A 24,563-nucleotide genomic window follows, 5' to 3' on the forward strand; every position below is an offset into this window, starting at 1 on the left:
AAACGTGTAATCTTCCATCAGGATACTGCAAGACCGCATGTTTCTTTGATGACCAGGCAAAAACTGTTACAGCTTGGCTGGGAAGTTCTGATTCATCTGCCGTATTCACGGGGCATTGCACCTTCGGATTTCCATTTATTTAGGTCTTCACAAAATTCTCTTAATGGAAAAAATTTTAATTCCCCGGAAGACTGTAAAAGGTACCTGGTACAGTTCTTTGCTCAAAAAGGTAAAATGTTCTGGGAAGATGGAATTATGAAGTTGCCTGAAAAATGGCAAAAGGTAGTGGAATAAAAGGGTGAATATGTTGTTCAATAAAGTTCTTGGTGAAAATGAAAAATGTGTCTTTTATTTTTACTTAAAAACTGAAGGCACTTTTTGGCCAACCCAATAAATATACATATATACATATGTACACATACACATATGTATGTATATATATTCCATATATATGTATACATATATATACATTCCATTATGTATACACACACACACTGGAATATTATTCAGCTATAAAAAAGAATGAAATCTTGCCATCTGTGGCAACACAGATGGATCTGGAGGGTATTATTCTAAGTGAAATAAGTCAGACAGAGAAAGACAAATACTGAATGGTTTTAGTTATATATGTGATCTAAAAAATAAAACAAATGAACAAACACATCTAAACAGAAACAGTCATAGATACAGAGAATGAACAGGTGGTCGCCAGAGGGGAGAAAGGCAGGGGGTAGGGCAGAGTAGGTAGAGGGGATTAAGAGATATAAACTTCCAGTTACAAAATAAGTTAAGTCCTGAAGATGTAATATACACAGAGAAAATACAGTCAATGATACTGTAACAATCTCCTATGGTGACATTAACTGGACTTACTGTGATGATCATTTTATAATGTATACAAATATCAAGTCACTATGTTGCACGCCTAAAACTCATATAATGTTGTATGTTAATTATAACTCAATAAAAATTAATAAAAAAATAAAGAGTCTTCAGCAAGGATGAGGTAGGTGGATGGGTAGGGAGTGGTATGTATTTCCAGAATCAATCAATTAGAAAAAATGAAATATCTGTATTTTCAATACATTTATTTTTTTCTAACCTGCAGATAAAAGAAAGCTTTTCCATGAAAAACACTCAGATTATGTATCTGTCTCACTGACTGATTATCAAATGTGAAAATAAATAGTCAAATATACTGAATGAAGAATCAGAGCCAGTAACGTCATAGAAAAGGAATCTCTGTGGCCTTCTATTATCGTCATGAGTAACAAGTTATTACAACAGTTTAATCACGGAGTTAATCAAAATTTCTCTGTTAACACATTGAAGGCTTTCAATCAAATATATAACTTTGCTGAAACGAAGAAATGTTCCCAGTATAAACTGGACGGTACTGATAAATTAGTGCTTTGCCCTCTTCAACATCAGATTCAAAATGGTGATTGTTTTTCCGAGCTGCAAGAAAAAGAAAGCGTTAATGTTTAAAAAGATAGGATACAATTTTCAAAAGGCTACTTTAAAATATTTCTTCCTCTGATCAGCATTATTAAGTGGGATAATACCAGCAAAAAGGAGAAACGTCTTACCAAATTCCCCCAAATAAAGCAGCACCTGATTTGGAGTAGAGCCTTCCTGACAGCAGCCGTGCTAACCCTGCACCAGACCCCACGTGGCGCTCACTCCCCTTTCATTCAAACGCCTACTGTGTGCATAGCTTGATGTAGGGCCTGGGGATGGCGACATCCACAAGGCAAGGTCCTAACGCTCAAGAAGTCTTGTCTAGTCACCACACAGAAGTTTTTATAGACTAATCAGGAGGACGCTTCAAGAGGATGGAGAAACTGGCAAAGCTGAGGCAGGGGAGAAGGGAGGCATCTCCCCCAGGTAAGGCAGAAATTTGAAAAGCAAGGAGGCACAAAGAAGTCGCATGGCTAAACTTTAGGTGTGAGGGGGTGAGGGCTCAGACTTTACCCTAAAGTCAAAATAAAGTAAATACAGGCCTCCGTGGCATTTTTAGAAAGGGATATTGGAAAATGAAGGCCATGTAGCCGTTCCTGTGATACTGCTGCAGGGAGCCTTGCTCTGCTCTCTGCTGTTCTCATTACTCCTATACAAAAGACATGAAAATGTTTCTTGCGACTAATACTACACCTGGGAGAACTTTTTTTTAATTTGGGGTTTTTGTAATGAAATGACCCGTTCACCGGAGCACAATTCTAAACCACAGTGAACTCAGGAGGAAGCACTTTACCTGCGAGTGTGGACGGAGGGTTGATAAAACCTCAGGGCAAGCGTGAAGGGAGGATGCAAACAAAGTTCATGGAAATCTTCCCGGGGCCGCGACTTGCCAGAGCGACGCCCTAATCCCTTGCAAGTTGTGTTCGTAGCTCTGTCTTACACCCATATCACTCAACTAAAACCCAAGCATCTATAACCAAATTCTCAATTTACCCACAAACATAACCTAGCATGACTATGCCTGTGTTTTCATCATGCAAAAGCAGGCAAAGCGTATTAACTTTCTCCACTGTGCCAATACCTACAGATAGGCAGCCTTAAAACCACAGACTGATGAGTATAGAGTCAATTTACATAATTGTCTTGGAAAAGTAAGATCTAATCCTCAGAGAATGTCATAATTAAATCATTATCCCTAAAAAGAGTAATTGGAGGGGAATCTAAAAAAAAAAGGACTCAAGAAAACAAAACAAAACAATCTTTATGCTGTTGTTCAGGAAATCAGCCCACTTTAGACTGTACAGTACCGTTAACTGAAAGAACTGTCCTGGTTTGATTTGAATGACTAATATCTCAATTTCAGGGCTTTCACATGAATTAATTTTTTTAAAAGTTAAACCTACAAAACATTTATAGAGTAAAAGTACACCGAAGTTCAGATGAGGGCAATTTCCTTCAAAACCACACTAGAGAGACAAAATTGTAACCCCTGCCCCATATTACCTTCAGCCACAAAGAACTCTGCTAAATAAAATGCAGCCCTCACAGCATTAGGCGCATGGGAAATGCCTTTTAATTTTCCCCACTCATAAGGAGCTTTCTCTGGGTGCCACTGGACACCATATACCGGATACTGGTATCCTGCACAAAGAACAGAGACTGGTGAGTATTAAGTAGTAACAATGGTCTGGGATGCTACTTAATTAAATTATGCTTTACATGCTGTGTAAAACATTATTTTTATAACACCCAATGTCAGACACAATTAAACTGTGCACGTTCTCTCAGACACAAACAATTTCAGTTCACGGTCAATGTGAAAGTTCACAATACAACATTTCACTGACTCACGACCTTTTATAATTTGAAATACGATTCCGTTTACTAGGTGATCAGAGTAGAGTGAAATAACTGAGCCTTTGAATATACCCCAGCTCAACAGTCAACCGCACATCTGATTAGTCACACGTTTCTTCTACAACGCTCTTCCCCCCACTTCATACCGCATTTTCACCCCTCCTATAATGACATTCAAATGAGCATGAACTACGCCAGCATCTTTAGTGTCCTTTTACAGAAGTCTCAGGCTCAACTGTGTCTCTCTCTCAGTCTATGGAAAGGTTCACGGTTTCATGCTGCCAATTTTTAAATAGTTTTTAAAAGTTTAAATTTGGTGTGAAAGATTTTTGGTAATGTACTTCACTTATTTTTAGAATTCTTAAATATCTTTATATACAAAAATGATATGATCCCTAGGATTTACTCCAAAAACTAAGCTGGTTATGAGGAGAAAATAGATATGAAACAAGAATGGCCACATAAATGTGATAGTTGTTGAAGCTTAGAGAAAGGTACCCAGGGGATCATTATATTACTCTCTCTACTTCTAAATATCGTTTTAAAATTCCATAATTTTTAAAAAATATGTGTAATATTTACCTTTTGAGAAATATCTATACTCATCTCTTTTTCTCTTCACATATGCCTTTCCTCATTTTAATTGAAAAAAAAATCCTCCCTCTATTATTTTTGCTTTGAAATTATAATCCTGACTACCACGGGAAAATACTTAGAGAAATGAATTATCCAAAAGTAGAGATATCTAGGGAAAAGGGCACTGTCCGCACATCCCATGAGACTCTGCTAAGAGAGATCATGTCAGAAGAAGGAAACCTATTTTATCCTAGCCTTCTTCAGTCTAGATTCACAAGAGAAAAGAACCTACCAGCAAGCAGCTCCGGTCACTCTACTCCATCCCTCCCCACTGCGCCCCTCCCCCCTCCCTCCTTCTTTGTGACATACTCTCTTTCTCTGTCTTGAACCACATGTGATGCCACCAGCAGGAGACCCATAGGCTGGATGACCAGGAAATTAACTGTTACACATAGGTAACTGAAAGGCAGGTCTTCTAATATATTTCTTTGAGATATGAAAAGTATTATTTAGAATAAGAAATACCCTAAGTGGTGGTGCAGTGGTTAAGAATCCGCCTGCCAATGCAGGGGACACAGGTTCAAACCCTGGTCCGGGAAGATCCCACATGCCCCAGATCAATGAAGCCCGTGCGCCACAACTACTGAGCCTGCGCTCTAGAGCCCAAGAGGCACGACTACTGAGCCCACGCACCGCAACTACTGAAGCCCACGCGCCTACAGCTCGTGCTCTGCAACGAGAAGCCACCGCAATGAGAAGCCCGTGCACCTCAACGAAGAGTAGCCCCCGCTCGCCGCAACCAGAGAAAGCCTGCATGCAGCAACAAAGACCCAACACAGCCATAAATTAATTAATTAATTAATTAATTAAATTTATTTAAAAAAAGAAATACCCTAAGTGATAAATTGTAATAAAGATTTTTCAGCTAGATGAATGGATAGGACAGAGATACACACTGACATTCAGAAGCAAGTTGAGATTTACTCATTTATTTACTCATTTATTTACTGCGTCAACAAAAGATCAATGCAGGTTCCTGACAACTCTAGGAATCATGCCCTGGCTCACTAATTTAGAACAAAATATCAAGAACAGGAAGGAAATGCGCATATAGGAGCATCTCAAGTGTTTCTATCTAGTAGGTGTCAGAAAACTTTCAGAAGATAAAAGTTTCAAATGAGCCTGGTATGATGACATAGCCAGGAACAGAACCAACATGAAGTCCTATTCCCTAATTTCCAAGCCAATACTCTTTCATTTAAATAATTACTCATCTATTCAACATCTACTGAGATTTCCATAAAGTCCTGGAAACACAAAGAATGACAGAGTCCCAGCTCTCAATGAGGTCTTAGCCTAGGAGGAAAGACAGAACATGAGCAAATAAGTGCAAAGAGACATTCCTAGGAAGTGCAGAGCAAGTATAAAGGAGGAGCACTGAGGATGTAGCGAGAAAGGATAACGGGCAGGGATGGCCTCCAGGAGCTGACCACTGCCCTGAGTTCTTAAAGCTAGCTAAGAGGCCATCAGCAGAAGGGAATGGGGAGGAAGGAAAGCTTTTCAGAGGAGAGGAAAGAACATAAGGAAAAGCACGGGGGCAAGAAGTGCTGCTCTGTAGAGGGCTGTGTGTACCGAACAGGGTGCAAGGAATCCAGGCTAGCGATGGCTGTGGGGGAGACCTTGAGTAAATGACTGGGAAATCCAGACTCCATCCTCCAAGTGCTGAAGAGCCACTGAGGAGCTTTCTCCCCAAGCAATGTGGTCAGACTGGAATCTCGGGGGATTGCTGGTGACCGGCTGGAAGGCAGGTTTGTGGAATAGTTAGGAGCTCCTGCGGCAACACAGGTGGCAGGCAGTTTATGCTGCAGTCGGACAGGAGGAATAGAGAGATCTGGGAAGAAGAATTCCCAAGAAGGATGTGGGAAGTAGCAAGTGGCACGGACTTCTTAGATGTGGAGGATGAGGGTCGGAAGTCAAGGACAGCCAACACTAGATGATGTGGCGGATGGCAATGCTGTCAACTCAAGTAAGAAATACAGGAGGGGAAACAGGGTTAGAGAGAGAAGCTCAGAGTGGTTCACTTCAGACTGGATTCATCAGCCTTCCCAGAATTCCGGGGAGGTCGTTTCTGAACCTTCAGACATCTGACCTCCCCCAACAAGGGAGCCAGTGATACGGCCACAACCTGCGAGTAGCGTGAACTACTTCTGCCTCGTCCCAGTTGACTCCAGACCAGTGCTCGGGCCTCGCCAGTAGCACCAATCAGTCTCGCCAGCTGAGAGACCACCTACTGCTTCTGCAAGCTCTCATTCATGGTACTTGGCTTCCTTGTGCACTTGTGATGTTTTGGCTGTGAACCAATCACTTTCCATAAAACCTCATACCGAAACTTCTTAAAAGTCCCGGAAAAATGCAGGTTCCTCCAGAGAGCACTACTGACGTTTGTTTCTGACACGCACATTGAGGCACTATCGGTCCGAGATAACTTCAAACACACTTTTTGACTCAAGATGTGCCAAACTTCCCAGTTCGTATAGCGTGGGCCACGCTAGACCGGCCTGTCATGAAAACACTCGGGGCTTTACTGATTTACCAGCCCACCCGCTTAGCGCTACGGTTCAGGATGGCAAACTCTCCCTGCAGTTGTGCAGGCAGGATTCACGGAGGGTCCAGCCTTCCGCGTCCTGCTCCACGGGGGTACTTTCCAGGGAGGGGGGTCCTGAGCTTCATCTCAAGCTCTCCTGACTCAATAATAAGGCTGGTTTAAATACTCCACTTACCTCCTGCAATTTGGGGCCTGAACACCCTTACTGTCACTTCATCAATGTATTTACTTAGGAAGATGTTTTTCTGTATGTCAGTCACATTTTTCGCTGTTGTCTGCAGCACGTACTTAAGCTGCAGTATTGCTAGAAACAGAAATCACTTTCTCCATTTATTTCTTCATCCACTCTCCCTTACTCTTCACTTCCCTTTTTCATCACCCTATCATAGAAGGTGACCCAGGTAAACCACAACTGATTTGGAACATGGGCAAAACAGGCCTCCTGTCTCCAAAAATGCCCTAACTTCTAACTTCAGTCCCCAAAGTAGCATGATCTTATTCATAAGAGAACTATAAAATCAAAATTAATAAATAGAATAAGTAAAATAAACTGTACATCTGCAGTGATACATACCTTCCATTGTTGAAACAAACTCAATAGAGCCATCTGTATTTGTAGTTACTATATTGAAAAACGCCTGTAACTTTTCATTCATTGTAAAATTCTAAAGTGCAAAAATAAAAACAAAATAATTACTTCTGTAGTAAATCTAAATGCATTAATTTCATTGTGTTATTAATGTGATACCTTCACAGAGAGGCTCCACTTGTGGAAGTTTGCAGTCAGAGGTTCCATTGCTAATGACAGCAACAAGTCAGCAGGAAAATTCTGGAACATTCTGCTCTGCAATGGACCTGAAATAATTCAAGCATAAAAAGAAATAATTTAAACACAGAAAAGATAAAATCCATTGAAGTCAACTGATCTTCAGCCAGAGAGAGGCCATTGTTAAGACATAATCAAGATGACTAAATGATATGCAAACACATCGTTTCCACAGAAGTATTCTAGTCAAGCACAAAATAAGTTTAACACACAATTCCAAATATGTTCCATACTTAAGTACTTTTCTTGTAGAACTGTAACATAAATAACTAAAATTCTTCAGACGTGGTAGTGAGCAGGCTAGCCATAGAGTAAGCAGAGGATTTTGAAATGAGTTCTCTAGACAGCGCTGAAAAATAGGTGAAATTTTCCACATGTGTATATATTTGTTTTCTCAGGAAAGGACCCAGAACTTTTAACACATTTTCAAAGGTATCTGGGACTTAAACGGTTAAAAATACCAACAACGTAGGAAAAAACATTACCCAGGCCAAGATAATTCTACTCACTAAATAGATCAAAAGAAGCAATGGGATTCCCTGGTGGCGCAGTGGTTGAGAGTCTGCCTGCCAGTGCAGGGGACAAGGGTTCGTGCCCCGGTCTGGGAAGATCCCACATGCCACGGAGCGGCTGGGCCCGTGAGCCATGGCCGCTGAGCCTGCGCGTCCGGAGCCTGTGCTCCGTCCGCGACGGGAGAGGCCACAACAGTGAGAGGTCCGTGTACCGCAAAAAAAAAAAAAAAAAAAGAAGAAGCAATTTACCTCAATGAAGGCTCTGGAGTCTGACACAGACATATGCCAGCAAAGGGATAAGAAAAGCCTGACGGTGTTCAAGGCCCTAACGCCAGCTGTCCCTCAATGAACCCCTCATTCAGGATGTTAATGGCTTCCATTAGAATCCCAGAGCCCTACATAATAAAAATCCGCTGATACCTTACTTCAGCGGATTTCATTCCTTTTTTTGTATAAACTCGGTTTTAACCACATACAACCAAAAGAGACTGACCTGATACATACATTTCCCACAGGATTCTTGCAGTAATTAAGCGAGATAATGTGAGAAAGAGCTTTGAAAAGTATAGAGCATTTTATAGATTCTATGTATAACAACTACTACTTTCTATCCAAAATCCTTTTGAGAACAGGAATGGTTGGTAGCATTCAACATTCAATTCTGATGATTCAGAAATCAAGTAACCTCCAAGAATCATGATCTATTTACATAGATTGGTAAATAAAGCATTTGTCTGGTCTTTGTCCTGGGTTCCTGACTGGGAGCTTTTAAACCCTTGGAATTTCCTGACTGATAGGTGTGTCTTTGTAATGCTAATGAGGTGACACAAGGTGGCCCCTGGACAGCTTCAGGATGAGGCTGGTTATCAGAAAAACTAAACACATGATTATAGCAGGTCTGACTTTACCTGGCTCTGTAGTGCAATGGACATGCATTGGACTTCTAGAGTAGGTCTGACTTTGAGCTAGCCTGTTCTCCAGGGATGAGACAGGGACTGGATGAAGACTGAGTTCAATAACACGGCCAATGATTTAATCAACCATGCCTTCATAATAAAGTCCCGATAAAAACTCTGAGCACCAAAGTTCACCGAGCTACAGGGCTGGTGAACATATTGATGTGCCAGGAGGGTGACGTGCCCTGACTCAACAGGGAGAGGGCAAGAAGTTCTATATTCCCTCACAGACCTTGCCCCATGTGTATCCTTTACAGTAAAACTCTTTATTGCAAACATAGCACTTTCCTGAGTTCTGACAGTCATTCCAGTTAATTATTAAACCCGAGGGGGATGGTGGGAATCCCAAGATTCATGGCCATCTGATCAGATGTATGGGTGGCCTCGGGGTATGACTCGTGGCTGGTATCCGACATTAAGGGCAGTCTAGTCACGGAGATAACCTTTAACTGGAGTCTGTGCTAACTCCAGGTTGTTAGTACTAGAATGGAATTGCAGTGCACCCTATCTGGGATCGAAACAGAGTACAGAGCCAAGGGAAAAATGCTGACTATAATAATAATAGCTAACATTTATTAGAGTAATATTTAAAGTGCTTATCAGAGTACCTGGAAAACATTATCTTATTTAATCCTCACAAAAAAATCCTAAGAGGTAAACACTTTTACAAATCAGGAAATTAAAGCTCAGAGAGGGTAAATGATTCCCCAAGGCAGAAGTGACAAAGCTAGGACTCAAAACCAAGTCTGATTTTAGAGTTTTGAATCATGCACTGTCCTGACGTCACCAGAAGCAATAAGTTATCAACATTCAAAATTCCTTAAGCCAACTTTATAACTCAGTACAAAAAGTGGTCATTCACATCTTCAGCCTGTGCAAATAATTAAAAAATTAACAAATGTTATGAACATATTTTTACTCGGATATTTGCAACTTATTAATCCTGCCCAGTTAATATTTTTTTCAGGATCAAAAGAGAATTCTTACCTCTAGTGAAGTTCAGTGGCATTTTAATTCCAACAGTATCTGTGAGGGTTAATAAGCTCTCTCCACTGACCAGATACGTAAGCTCTTCAAATCCAAGGCAGGTCCCCCACGTGGGAAAATAGTCTCCATTACCAAAACCCTGTGCAGAATAAAGAGAAAACTAAGCTTACGCAAACTTTTCAAAATAAAAATTATACATTTGATTTGTCATACAAGATTGGCACCTGAGGTATATATGGATTTCTAAGGAGTTTTCCAGGATCAATAGCAGTAGGCTATCACTTACTCTCTCTTCTATCAGTAGGATATCACTTAATTTCTCTTTCGATCAAGCTCCCACATAATAGTTCAGGTTTAATGAACCAAACTATCCAAACTCAGTTGTGCTGGGAAAGATACAGACATTTGCCAGTCAACTACCAGACAACACATGTAACACTCAGGGACTGTAAATATCAAGGATAATGCTAGATAAATGCCTATTTACACATTTTCTACAAATCTTGTTGCTTTAAATGACTGTCCAGTTTTGAACATACTCTGAATGGAAGTCTTTCCTCCATTATCTCAGAATTTATAGTAACAGCTGCATTATACCACCTTCAGCTAATCAGATTTAAATCAGGTGAAAGCCATGATCTGGAAGGAAAGGAACAGTCGGCAAGCAAAAGTAAAATAAAATTTCAGAGAGTAAAAGTTGTCAACTAAAAAAGTACAAATGTACTGGGTTTCTTCAGAGGAAGTCACAACAACCAGTGTGACTGGGGGAGAAGCATTCCGGCAACTGAATTTTCTGATTAACCAAAGATTAAACACAAGTGTGCTGATAGTTACAAAACTGGGTTTTGTAACTTTTCTAAAAGCAGTGGTTTTCCTGCATAGACTGTAAAATATAACCTAACGGGGTTTCCCTGGTGGCGCAGTGGTTGAGAGTCCACCTGCCGATGCAGGGGATGCAGGTTCGTGCCCCGGTCCGGGAAGATCCCACATGCCGCGGAGCGGCTGGGTCCATGAGCCATGGCCGCTGAGCCTGCACGTCCGGAGCCTGTGCTCCACAATGGGAGAGGCCACAACAGTGAGAGGCCCACGTACCGCAAAAAAAAAAAAATTAATTAAAAAAAAAAAAAAAAAAAAAAAAAAAATATATATATATATATATATATAACCTAACAGTAACTCATTTTAAATGAGGAAATTGTTAGGGAGTTTTTTTCTGTTCTTCAATGAGAAAAATATAGAACAGCATTAATTCCTATAGTTCCTATCTCAAGATAGGATTTTAATACTTTTATATGCAAGTCTGGAAAATTTTATTTTTAGAAGTTAGAATTGTATATGTTATGTTGAAGGGTCTTACTGCATCCACTTACAATAAACACAAAAGAGGGCTGAACTGTTCTCTGTTTCCATATGCACACCAAAGTTGATTTCTGAACTAAATGTTAAATCCCCACTTGCTGGGACCACATCTTTTGTTTGTTGTGATCAACAGAGCAAAGGACACAGAGTGAAACCGAATAGATCTCACAGAAATCGCTTCTCAGGGCTTCTTCATCAGGGCCTGTGGACCCCAGTGGCTACAGCTAAATGGAAGTTCAAGGTTGCTAAGCTTTTTTCTTTGCTTTGAAATCTTCAAGTAGCTAATTACATTTTTAAAAATTTATTTATTTTTATTTATTATTTTTGGCTGTGTTGGGTCTTCACTGCTGCGCACAGGCTTTCTCTAGTTACGGCGAGCAGGGGCTACTCTTTGTTGCAGTGTGCGGGCTTCTCATTGCGGAGCACGGGCTCTAGGCGTGCGGGCTTCAGTAGCTGTGGCACGCGGGCTCAGTAGTTGTGGCTTGCGGGCTCTAGAGCACAGGCTCAGTAGTTGTGGTGCACGGGCTTAGTTGCTCCGCATTATGTGGGATCTTCCTGGACCAGGGCTCGAACCCGTGTCCCTTGCACTGGCAGGCAGATTCTTAACCACTGTGCCACCAGGGAAGCCCTAATTATATATTTTTAAATAGGCCTTTGGGTCTTACGGGTTAGGTGGCTCCTTTTTTTTTAAATTGAACAAGCCAGTTACATGAGTCTCTATATGCAAAGGAAGAGTGGCTTTATAATGTTCATATATATGCTTTCCAAATGCATTTTAAATCACTCATGTTATAAAATTTCAATTTTGTTCGCTAGCTTTTCCAAAAAATATCCACTGAGCATGTACTAAGTACATGGAACCATATGATATGAAATGAGGAATGCCTCAAAGGGTGTCAGAGCCATGCAATCTGATGAGACATGAACAGCTAACTTCAAGATATTCTGTCTCTGGGCTTCCCTGAAAAGCTGGCTAAGGCACAAATTAGGGATGGGATAGAAAGGAACAGCCTAAGCAGATCTGAAAGTAGGAGGACACAGAGTATGTCCTGGAAATACCAGCCTGGCTGCAATTACCTGCACAAGCAAAGTCTGGAAAAGGTGAGCTGTGGACACACTGTATATCTTGACTCAAAGACTATAAAAGGCTACAGGTCATCAAGCCAAGCCATTAAAAGTTTTCAAACAAGCATCTCATATGCTAAAAGCAGTTTCTTAGGGAAATATTTAAGGTTGGGGGAGATAGTAGGACCAGCAAGATTAATTAGAAAATTGCTGTTAACAGTTCAGGGGAGAAATAGCCAGGGTCTGAGCTATGGTGCAAAGGCAGGAGCAGTCTTTTTAGGAGACTAAAAAGGAATCGAGAGGCTCTGCAAGTCACTGCACGGAGAGGAGATGAGAATTAACAACACATGAACAGGGACTTCCCTGGTGGCACAGTGGTTAAGAATACGCCTGCCAATGCAGGGGACACAGTTCGAGCCCTGGTCCAGGACAATCCCACATGCCGCGGAGCAACTAAGCCCGTGCGCCACACAACTGAAGCTGCGCTCTAGAGCCCACGAGCCACAACTACTGAGCCCGTATGCCACAGCTACTGAAGCCCACATGCTTAGAGCCCGTGCTCCGTAACAACAGAAGCTACCGCAATGAGAAGCCCACGCACGGCAATGAAGAGTAGCCCCGCTCACCGCGACTAGAGAAAGCCCGCACGCAACAACAAAGACCCAACGCAGCCAAAAAAATAATTAAAAAAAAAAAAACACAACACATGAACAATGCCCAGTACATAATGAAGACAGCTTACTCGGCCACCATAAGGGCCTGGTTCACGTTAATGAGCCCAAACAGAGAGGGCCGGCCAGCAGGGCCCTGAGGCTCCCTGGAGCCCAGAATTAAATGAAGCGCAGAGAAAATGGCCAAGAGCTGCCACTGGCTGGAAAAGAACAGGCACCCCAACAGTTAAAGGTGTGACGAGACTAGGGTAATTGTGCAGAAAGTATTACCACGTGCTTAAAAAAGGAATTATCCTCGTGGAAAATTACAAAAGCTCACCTGGAATAATAAGAAATAACTGAGGTTTACCTGTATGGCCAACTTGTAAAATATTTTGGCCACGTGGGCGTAACCTGAATTCATGAGGTCAACACTTCCTCCAGGGAAAAGGATCCTGAAACAACATCAAACAGCGTGCATTTCAACCCCTCCCCACTCCCAGAAAATAAACAATCATTTTATTTTAAAACAACTTTTCCTTACTACATAAGCAGCAAGATCATTAGAGAAAATGAGAAAAATTAGGCAAAAAGAAAATACAAAATATTTACAATCCCACCCATTTGTAAACTATTGCAGTTAACAATGCATTTGTGCGTATTCTACCAAACCTCTTGGATAAACAAGTTTATTTCTGAAATAGAGTGTGGATAAATTAAAGTAAAATAAATGGGGGGAGGGGAGGAGAGTACACACAGCTAGAAATCAAGTAGAAATAAAATTCCAAGTATAGCTAGCTTTAAATTAAGATGATCAGAGATGCCAAAATCAATTGCAGGTCCATAATCATGAGTCAGGCTTAGCTCACAAAAGAAATCTGTTTTAACAATAAAGAACAAACTAGTCATAAAAATAGAGTAGGCTAGAATTAAATATCCATGGAATTTTAAATTTATTATTATTACCCTGAAATCTCTTCAGAAATAAGAATGGTGTTAGAAAATTTTGAAAAAGAACACAATTACCATTCTAAAAAAATTCTAGGAGAAAAAGGAGAGTCACAAGCATTTGACTTTATTTTACCCTACCCATAAAGGAGAGAGATAGAAAAATATTTATGTTTTCATATCAACTTTGTAAACTAACTCTAAAAAGCTCTTAAAGTAACTAAGGATATTCAACAGAGATTACAAAGGTTGAATATATTAAATTTTTAAAAAATACTTCAATATGAATTTGAGACATGTGAAATATCACCTTTGAGACTGTGTTCATTCAGTAATAGGTATTAGCCCACAGAGACAAAGATGGGTACTTTTTGCTGTTAGTAGGATCGTGGTCTAGTAGGAAATATATAAACTATAAGGCAGAACATCTGCCACAAAACCAAGCAGAAAACCCTACAGTTTAAAGTGGCTTAATGAAGACTCATTAGCAGTTCTCCCTTTTCATTGACTCAGTATTTAAAAAGCTGCCTCTGAACAAACTTGGTATGTTTAATCTCAAAGTCCATTCATAAGTAAAACTTGACTGTCCCTCTCGGTTGACAAACTCCTCCAAAGCAAGGCTCTGCCTTTTCATCTCTGCAAGCCCCGCCCCCCCCCCCCCCCCCCCCCCCCCCGGCAAAATAAAAACTGCATACAAGGCTCAGTAAAGGTGTTTCGGAAGTGGCATTAGAGTCCTGCTCATTGCCTGCTGGATATTTTTGAGGTTCTACCATATACTCTCTCCTGGAGTTCTTTATCTTTGTCCATGCCAAAGTACACTGCATATAACAGGCATTGTAAGTGTTTCACTAAATTGAACTAACTTTCCTGTAAATATTTACTGATCCAAACTGAGGTGAATACAAACGACTGTTTTGAACATAGCTTTTTTTAAAAAAAATATTAATAAATGAACAGTTTTCTAAAATTTTTAAAAAGTTCTTTTTATAAAAGCTTTACAGTAAAATAGACTCCCTCCATCCCACTCCTGATCAGAAATAACCACCATTATGGGGCTTCCCTGGTGGCGCAGTGGTTAAGAATCTGCCTTCCAATGCAGGGAACGTGTGTTTGATCCCTGGTCAGGGAGCTAGATCCCACATGCATGCTGCAACTAAGAGTTCGAATGCCACAACTAAGGAGCCTACAAAGCCACAACTAAGGAGCCCACCTGCTGCAACTAAGACTCACTGCAACAAAAATTAATTAATTAATGTTAAAAAAAGATGGGTGTTCTTTAAAAAAAAAAAAAAGAAAAAAGAAATAACCACCATATCTCCTCACCCCAACTTTAAAAACAAAAGTAAATGGTAGTATACTATACACACCACTATGTGCCTTGCTTCTTATCACATGGTTCACAGAACAATAGTGATTCAGGGCACATCTATAGATAGCCTCATGTTTAACCTGTGCATAATATTCTAAAATATGCATATAGTCTATTTTTTTATCCAATTCCCAACTGATGGACCGTTGGATGGGTTCTAAATCAGAAGTATTTCAAACAATTCTACAATGCATATGTTTGGGCCTAAGTCTTCACATAAGGGGGGATTATATTTTTCTTTCTGTTTTATTATTTTCTTTTTACTGAAGTATAGTTGATTTACAATGTTGTGTTAGTTTCAGGTATACAGCAAAGTGATTCATTTTTTTATACATATATGTATGTATATGTATGTATGTATATATATTCTTTTTCAGATTACTTTCCCTTATAGGTTATTATAAAATATTGAGTATGTTCCCTGTGCTATATAGTAGGTCCCTGTTGGTTATCTATTTTATATATAGTTGTGTGTATATGTTAAAAGGGCTGATTATATTTGTAAAATAAAATTCCTCTGAAGGGTTTCCTGGGTCATATGGTATGTGCATTTTTAATTTCAATAGATACTGTAAAACTGCCCCCAAGGGCTTCCCTGGTGGCGCAGTGGTTGAGAGTCTGCCTGCCGATGCAAGGGACACGGGTTCGTGCCCCGGTCCGGGAAGATCCCACATGCCACGGAGCGGCTGGGCCCGTGAGCCATGGCCGCTGACCCTGCGCGTCCAGAGCCTGTGCTCCGCAACGGGAGAGGCCACAACAGTGAGAGGCCCGCGTACCACAAAAAAAAAAAAAAAAACTGCCCCCAAAAGACTATATAACTCACACCCTGATGGAAGAAATTTTCACCTATTGAGGTATGGGGACATCATCCTGGCTTACACATGATTTGGCTTGAACTTTATGCTAACTAGAACAGCCTATCTTATGGTGCATCAAACAAGTGCTGTACAACTGCTTTAACCACTAAGAAAATAATGCATTATCCAGAAGTTTCAAAAAAAGTCCACTTTGAAGACGGGGATAAATGTCTCCCCTTCCTATGACGTCCATGCTAGTAGTCCTTCAAAGATAAGGTTCCCTTCCCAGACACCAAGGTCAAGCTGACTCATTGTATATGTGCTAATCTGTCTGTCAAAACCCTGAAGGAATGTACCCTTGTTGTGTTTGATGTAAGTTCTTTGCTCTGTCAAGATATAAAATCGTGTTTTTCCAGAGCACTTCCTTCCTGGGCTATAGTCCTCCATTTGGCTCGAATAAAACTCTCTTCTATTCCTTAATAATTGTTTATTGATTATTTGGATCAACAATTCCCATAAGTAAAGGATGAGAACACTGTTTCCTCACACCCTCACCACAGAGTACTAGCACATTTTCTGCTCTTTGCTAACTTGATGGTTTTTAATTGCTATAATTAGCTTTCCTCTAATTGTGAGTAATGTTGCACGTTTTTTCATATGATTAAGAGGGTTTTTTTTTTTTTCTGCAAGCTAAGCAATCATATCTTTTGCGAAGAAGCTAGAGGATATAAAACTTTTTTTCCAAGTTCTATCCAAGTCACCTTCTGAAAAATAACCAATTAGTATTCTCATTCTTAAGACTTATACATCCCCTAAGCAAGCAGTATGCCACGGCCTCCAAAATGGCTTCAAAACATTTAAGACAAGCATTAAAAGAATAAAGACTATGTCGCACATTAAAAAAAATTGTAGGTTGTCTACTGTGTAACATTTATTTCTTAACCTGCCTTCTCTCTGCAGGACTTCTGCACCTCTCAACTCAGAAAACTAATATTACACCACTGTAAGATAGCTACACAGAAACATGTATTAAATTTATATGTACTTCTTTGCATTTGCTTAGACCTCCTACATTATATTAAACCAATGTTGGCAACTTACCCATTAATAGACTTGAAAAGCTTTTCATACTCTTCATCTTTAAGATCAAGCCTGAAAATAATAAAAATAATTACAAAACATCCATTTCCAAAACTTAAGAAGAAAAGTAAGCCTCTAAATGAAGTCAGCACATTAATTTTTAAAAGCCGGGTGAAAACTAATTCTTAAATACTGGGTTATATCACCTCTCTGCCTTCCTAGAGGCATTTTTTTCAGACTACATGAAAACCACATACTTATATCCTTGTTTTGCTAATCAGACAAGTAAACATGTTTTATTCTGGTCTAATGTAATTTGATATTGTGAGGTACATGTTAATATGCAAAACATTAAAGACCATGAGATTTGGGTACCAGTAATCTCCCTGCTAGCCAGGGTAAAAAAAAAAAAAAAGTAAGGATATTCAGTAGTTTTAAGTAAAGACTAAGAGATTTATTAGCATACCTATCTTAACTACAGGAAGCTTTGGCAAAAAATATAAATGCCAAGTCCCTGCTTCAACCCACCCCTACCGTCAACCGCAAAGGTCTCAGAACTACTGTGTATTCCCAAGTCAGAAGAGTTCAGATCTAGGTGGTACAGACTACATGCAGGTCCCTGTAGATGGGCCTAACTTGCCCAGGTAATTATTCTGAAGTTCCCTTCATCAAACATCTGGTAAGGTTTTCCTAACAATCACCACGTTATTGATGATCTTATTCCCTTCTCCAGAGAAAACCCACGGGATTAGTCTGTGACAACTGGCTACAACCTTGACTTATGTCACAGTAAGACAGGTTACTCTTCCAGAAGTTCGACGGAATGAAAGAACAAGGGAAAAGAGCATCCTATTTATGAATTCCTGCAAGAACTGTGCTACGTTTAGAGTCTTCTGGTTGTATAAGAGAATAAAAAGGCATAATGCCTTCTCAAATATCAACTACAGTCCATTTCTGCCGCACAGGAAAGTTTTAGAGGCATTAGGACACTTCTCCCATTATTAAGGAGATAACCATGATGCCCGGACGTAGCTGTGCTTTGCCAGAAAACCCCTCTAGGCTCTCCTCTGAGCCCAAATGAGCTGTGCTGTTCAGAAATTCATAATAATCCTCCTCCCGCAGAGAGCCACAAAGCAGTGGGTGACACTGCAGTGGTGCTTACCACCATCTTAAATGGAGGATAGATGGACAGGTGGCTGTGACTTGGGAGGTGATAGGAAGATGAGATGTGAGTCCCAGTATTCTGCCAGTTCAGTCCCCCCAGATTGTGTCAACAGAGAAGGAACCAGCAGGGACCCAGAATCTTCCCCATGGATATTTAAACCAGATGGGCCACTACCACCATGAGGAACCAGGATGGATTCAGATCACTCAGCTGTGCTCCAGGGACTCCTACCAGCTAGCCATGCAGTCTGTTTCCAGTCACTTCAGTCATTCTAAGTAAATGGCTCCCCCATTGTCCATGACTGAATTTTCGGGCCCTGTTTATCACTATTAAGGGGCTTAACTGTTGGTTGGGGGCAGGGGGTGTCACAAACTCAAGCGCCTCAGAGGCCTTGCAGGCAAAACAGACCAGGTCACATTCTTTGAACACAGACGGTGCTTCCATGTTATCAGACTTTCTTGAAACAAAAGACCCTCTCAATAAGTTCTTTTTAAAGAAAACAGCGGAAGTCTGGTAATGATGGCAAATGACACAGCTTCAGCAACGTGAAAAGGAGTGACAGGCACTGTTGCCAATGGAGAGCACGTGCTCCGTTTAAAATGAGCTCCAGAAAACTGCCTTCAAAAAAAGGAAGCCAAAAATTCAGACTTTTACAAAGTCTTCTGATTCGTACATATTTTAAGCACTGCGTGAATGAAGCACATTTTTAAACCAAGAGCAGCCTGTGGGCAGCCACATGCCAGCTCTCAGGTGGGGGACACTCGGTGGGTCTCCCTAGTCCTGCGGCGGAAGATCATTATAACCTGAGTGCACCGGCCACCTGAGGGCGAAGGCAGCAGACAGAAGGCGGAAGAACACCAAAGACAAACTTCTTCAGCTGCTCCAGGATTAGGTCTCCCATCCTCCTCCTTTTCCTTCTAAACTGCAGAAGCTGGTCCCCAGCATCCGAAATTCAGAAATGAATCCAATGTTATTGGTGTGATCACTTGTCTCGTTCTACATTAGGCAATCCTCTGCAGGTTCCTCTGGGAATTAAGCTGCCATGCATTACGTTGTTTTTATAGGATCACGTGATTCTAATTCTGAGCAATATACCTTCAAGTGAACTTTGGGAACTCAAGCTGGAAATTAACCTGAATGCTGACAGTCACGTTTTCAGTATCTCAGGCTTAAGTCCCAGGATTCTACAAATCATCAGTTGCAAAACTTCCCTAGTTTCAAAATTTCCCATTTCAAAACTTCTGTCATTCTCATCTATTCCTCCCTGTTCCCTTTCATTCTATTACTCGTCAGGTCTTATTGATTTTTTTTTAAAGAATATTTACCCATCGATCCTACAACCACTGCTCTAAGCCAAGCCCTTCTCACTTCACACCTAGCCTACTCACACCTAGCAGCCATCTCTGAACTGGCCTACCTGCCTTTTTACTCTCCACCTCCCACCTGTGTTATCAGCACTATGTCCTAAAAGAAGAGCTTGCAGAAAAAGCTTCCAGGATCAAAACTTTGCAACATTGTCCTAAGGACTGTCCAGAACCTCTGCCTCAGCTCTAAAATGCTGCTGTTATCTGGGTTCCAAATAAGATTTCATTTGAAAAATTAGATCTGCTACTATAAAATTGAAGACTAATGTCAAAAGCAAATGTTCATCTTGGAGTAGAGACAGTTAAATGTTAAAGATCAAGCAAAAAGACAATCCTTATGAATCTAAACATAAAACCATTTGGTGGTACCATTCTCAAAATTGTAATATTTGCATTTTTAGTATTAATGTTCTTTTTGAGCAGTACTTTTCTTTGTTACAATTGTTTAATGAGAAATTATTTACAAAAACAAGTTGCCCAGAGCAAACAGTTGTGTTTTGTGTGTGAAATCACTTATAATGGATTAGGTGAGGGTGCTGGAAGACCCCCAAATATAACCAATTTTGGATGATAAGATAATATCAATACTTACAAGGTTTCTGTTAAAAAATTCAACTCTTTCCAAATCAAAATGACATGCATCATTTATTGTCACGTCACGTCATGAATATGACATGAATCATTTTCTTATTCTAGGTCATTATATCACAAAAATAATGTACCTCCTTTAAAATTGCAATACCTGTAATTTATACTGAAGCAACACTGCTGTAGTAGTAATTTCCAAACTTCTATAAATTTATTTATTTATTTATTTTTGCTGTGTTGGGTCTTTGTTTCTGTGCGAGGGCTTTCTCTAGTTGCGGCAAGCGGGAGCCACTCTTCATCGCGGTGAGCGGGCCTCTCACTATCGCGGCCTCTCTTGCTGTGGAGCACAGACTCCAGACGCGCAGGCTCAGTAGTTGTGGCACACAGGCTCAGTTGCTCCGCGGCATGTGGGATCTTCCCAGACCAGGGCTCGAACCCGTGTCCCCTGCATTGGCAGGCAGATTCTCAACCACTGTGCCACCAGGGAAGCCCCCAAACTTCTAGAGTAGAGCGCAAAGGTGTTTTAAAAGTCCTCTTCTAGAACACTCCTTGATTCCCTAAGTGTTTCCTTACCCTAATATTACGGGATGAAGTGACGCTGTAGATGCCTTCACTCCATTACTTTCACGATGTCTGATGAGGATCACCTTTTCTGGGGGAAAGGTGACTCATTTCATTCTCTGTCTAATACATATGCCTCATGTCTAATAATATCACAGATGCACAGAGCTTCACACCTCAAACGACTTAATGAGAGACTCTTAAGCATTAGATGTGTGACAAAAATCAGGTGTGATGTTAACACACTTGAATGACGTGATCATAGGAGAGAAAGCATTCATTTTAGAGATAAAAGATCATTTTAGAGATAAAACAGCAGTTGCAGCTTTTATTACTCAGAGTAAAAAATATCGAATCATACCTTATGGGTACAACTCTTGCACCTGCGGACTCCAGATACTTTACATAGGATGCAGCAATATAGTATTTCCCCAGGATTTTCATGTTCTCACTATGGCACGTTTGCATTAATATTCCTAAATTACAAAAAAAAAAAAGTTTCAGTTTCAAGCAATTTCCTTTTTTCCTGCTCAGAAACTGAAACACATCACCCTAGAAATGTCACTACTCTACTCATTTAATTCACAGAATTAAATATGAAGCTTCTCCTGAAAGCACGTCTATAGAATTTGGGAAAGGAGTAGTGGAGGCTGATCTGAGTTTTAAGTAGCATTCTCTCTTGCCTCATTAGGGAGGCCAAATAATCCCCCAAAGTAGGTCTACAATAGCACCAGCCTTTTTCACAAGAGCTAGAATCAACTTCAGAGTACAGATCCTTCAATCTAGAAGGAGGCCTCTCCCTTCCCACACACACACACTCTAAGGCACATCGTTTCCTTGACAACAAAGTAAAGGACTGAAAATATCTTCTATCCATATCTCTCCAACATCATCACCACCACCTTAATCCAAGCAACTAATATCTTGCGTCCCCCCGACCCCAGACTATTATAATAGCCCCTTAAAAGGTCTCTCTGCATCCTTTCTTAAGCAACTGCCTTCCAACTCCAACCAGTTCTCCACATGGAAAAAAATCTGATGATATCACCATTCACTGTTTTGGCAAATATTACTGAATCATACTATATACCAGGCACTGAACTAGGTGCTGGGGACACATGAGTGAACTGAACAAACTAAATCCCTGCTTTGTGGGCTTTAATTCCAGTGTGCGGAAGGGAGAGAAGAGAGGAAACACAGTAAACAAGATCAAAAGGGTAAACAATAGTGTGATGGCTGGTGGTAAGAGCCGAGAAGAAAAGTAAAGCAGCAGAAGAAGGTGTGTGTTTGGGGAAGGAAGGATTGGGTAAGTTCCAATCTATAGGAAAGAAGAAAGTCTCTTAAATGCGGTGGCCAGGCAAGTCCTCTCTCAGAAGGCAGAACATGACACTGTCGGCAGGACTTCAGAGAGGTGAGGGAGTCAGCCACATGCGGATATCTGGAAGAAGACGGTTCCAGGGTGAGGGAATAGCAAGTGCAAAGACCCCGAGTCAGCTCTGTGCCTGTCCCACTGCAAGGAGTGACTGTGACTAGAGTCCTGTGTTGGCAAGGGGACAAAGTGACAAGAAAGGAAATCAGAGAGAGAAGAGAGAGAGGTCAAAGCAGCAGGGGGTACCTCCTTGCTTGAGCACTTCGATGGGTTCCTAAACTTTCACAAACTCTACAGACCCTGATGCTCGGGCCCACCTACCGCTCTGGCTGCCTCTTACCCCTGAAACCTCAGCCCCAGCACAGCACTGGCATCCAGGACACATCAAAACACATCTCTCCGGAGAGGATACCTGTGCCTGTATCGCTCACTACTTCACCATTTGGAACACCTTCAGTGTCTCTGCAGGCCTGGGCCGTCCTTATCAGTCAGTCACCTGTATCCCCAGCTTCTTACAATAACTGGTATTCACCAGGCACTCAGCTAACATATATGCCACACGCCAAACTTGGTTCAGTAAGACTGCTTTTCTCCTCATGGAGCGGTAAGATCACCCTTATTAAGGACAATAACAATTGGCAGGGAAATAATTAGGGAGTGTCATAGGAAATGGAGTGGTTACAGGACAGGCAAGGATGAGGTGCCACAAAGGCGGGCTGGGGACATGTGGACACAAGGTACCAGAAAGGAGGAAAGTACATTAGAGTAGGTAAGTTCCACCAACTTCTCCCCCACCCCCTCTCCATCCTGGGACAAGAGCTCGGCTATATTCCCCGCCCCTCAAGATGGGACCAAAATTCTACCCATACTTTGAGGCCATCTCATGAATTTCGCGGCTTCTTTTCGTTGATCCTTTGCACTCCTAACTCAGTGCCTTGCACACAGGTATTCAGTTAACTATTTTGTCTTAACTGATCAGGGTAAACCAAAAGCTTACTTACTTTTTCTATATTTGACCCTGGACTTGTTTCCTAGAAACCACTGTTTCTAGCAAAGAGAAAACAATCACTCCTCTTCTTTCCTTTTTCCCTCCCCTCTGCACCCACAATTCCCAGCACACTACATGAGATTATACTTTGAGTTAATTCCCCTGGGAGATTCTAACCACTATTTTAAGTAGCTTATAAAATAAGGCATTCCGAGTTCCAAATACTGATACACAACACATTTGAAAACTGGGCACTACCAATATACACGAAAAACTGCTCATCTACTTTCTATTTAGTCACACAAAACAGTGCCCATCTTCGGGGTGGGGCGGAACACACAAAAAACAATATGAAAGGCATAACACTACAGCTAAAATGAGACCATCTTAACTGTCCACACACAAGTTACTTTCTGCAAATTTAAAATCCGGGCTGATTTCTCCTGGGTTGCTTTCCCCTGCCCAGTATCAAATGTCTATTCTGGCAATGCAAATTGATTTTACTCTCTTTTTAAAACATACACTTGTCGAAAACGAAAAATGACATGCTTCACTTTAACACCGAACAGAATTGCCATTAGGATCACACCAGCCGCTGCTGCCCTCCTCTGCTGGAGATGACAAAGACCAAGGTATACCATTATTTCTTGATTATCTAGCCAATTCGATTTTAATACGTTATAATGCATCGTTCCTCGAAATGCGCCCTCAGCCGGTGAAATTTCAATAAAGATAATGCATGTACAGAATCCGTTTAATCAGAAGAAACTCCTAGCTAAGTACAAACAAGAAAACCATCCGCAGGATTTTTCACAGCGCACCTTCCTCCCTTCCAATTTTAAGAGCCTTGGAGTTGAGGAAATCAACGAGGCATTAATTAGCTATATTTCAGCACGATCCAAATGATGGCTTGGCCCCTGTGCTACACAGGAAGGCACACATCCTAACCCTGAACTTGGGTCTTCTAGGACAGGACGCAGCCGCCGGAGCGCAGCTGCTGGAAGCGCCCACCGCGGTCCCGGCCCCCGGCCCCCGCCGCCTCCTCACCGATGATGGGCTTCTTGGAGGTGGGGGCGGGAGAAGCGGACAGCCCAAGGCTCGCCGCCCCGCACAGGACCAGGCCCGCCACTCTCAGCAGAAGACCCAAGCTCGCCATCGCGCTCGCCGCCTCCCGCCGCCTTTCAAAGGCACTGCAGGCGAGCAGCCAAGGGACTCAACCCCGGCCTCCTGGGCGATCCAGGGCTTAGGGCGAGGGCGGCGCTCCGCCGCAGGGGCCTATGGGAAAAGCTGTCCCGGCGCGTGCGCGCGTCTGCCGCGGGGCGGGGGCGGAGCGGGGGCGGAGCGGGGCCGGGGCGGGCTGGGGCGGGCTGGGGCGGGCCGGCCCGGGGCCGGGCGGGTCCTGGGTACCAGAGGCCCTGCTCGCCCCATCACGGGGCCACCGCCGCTGCCGCCGGCGCTACCGCCGCGCCCCGCCCCCGCC

General features: G+C 41.8%; 1 protein-coding gene across 1 annotated transcript; it reads right to left on the bottom strand.

The window, feature by feature from the left end:
- Nucleotides 1-1,073: 1,073 nt before the first annotated feature.
- Nucleotides 1,074-24,361, bottom strand: GGH (gamma-glutamyl hydrolase). Its single transcript, XM_065895586.1, has 9 exons — nt 24,131-24,361; nt 21,088-21,202; nt 17,070-17,120; nt 13,225-13,309; nt 9,781-9,919; nt 7,248-7,354; nt 7,074-7,164; nt 2,965-3,102; nt 1,074-1,458 (listed from the first exon to the last, which is right to left on the bottom strand). The coding sequence occupies exons 1-9, from the start codon at nt 24,237-24,239 to the stop codon at nt 1,337-1,339; spliced, it is 957 nt and encodes a 318-aa protein (XP_065751658.1). The 5' UTR covers nt 24,240-24,361; the 3' UTR covers nt 1,074-1,336.
- Nucleotides 24,362-24,563: the final 202 nt, after the last annotated feature.

The sequence above is a fragment of the Phocoena phocoena genome, chromosome 17, assembly GCF_963924675.1.
Source record: "Phocoena phocoena chromosome 17, mPhoPho1.1, whole genome shotgun sequence".
Lineage (NCBI taxonomy): Eukaryota > Metazoa > Chordata > Mammalia > Artiodactyla > Phocoenidae > Phocoena > Phocoena phocoena.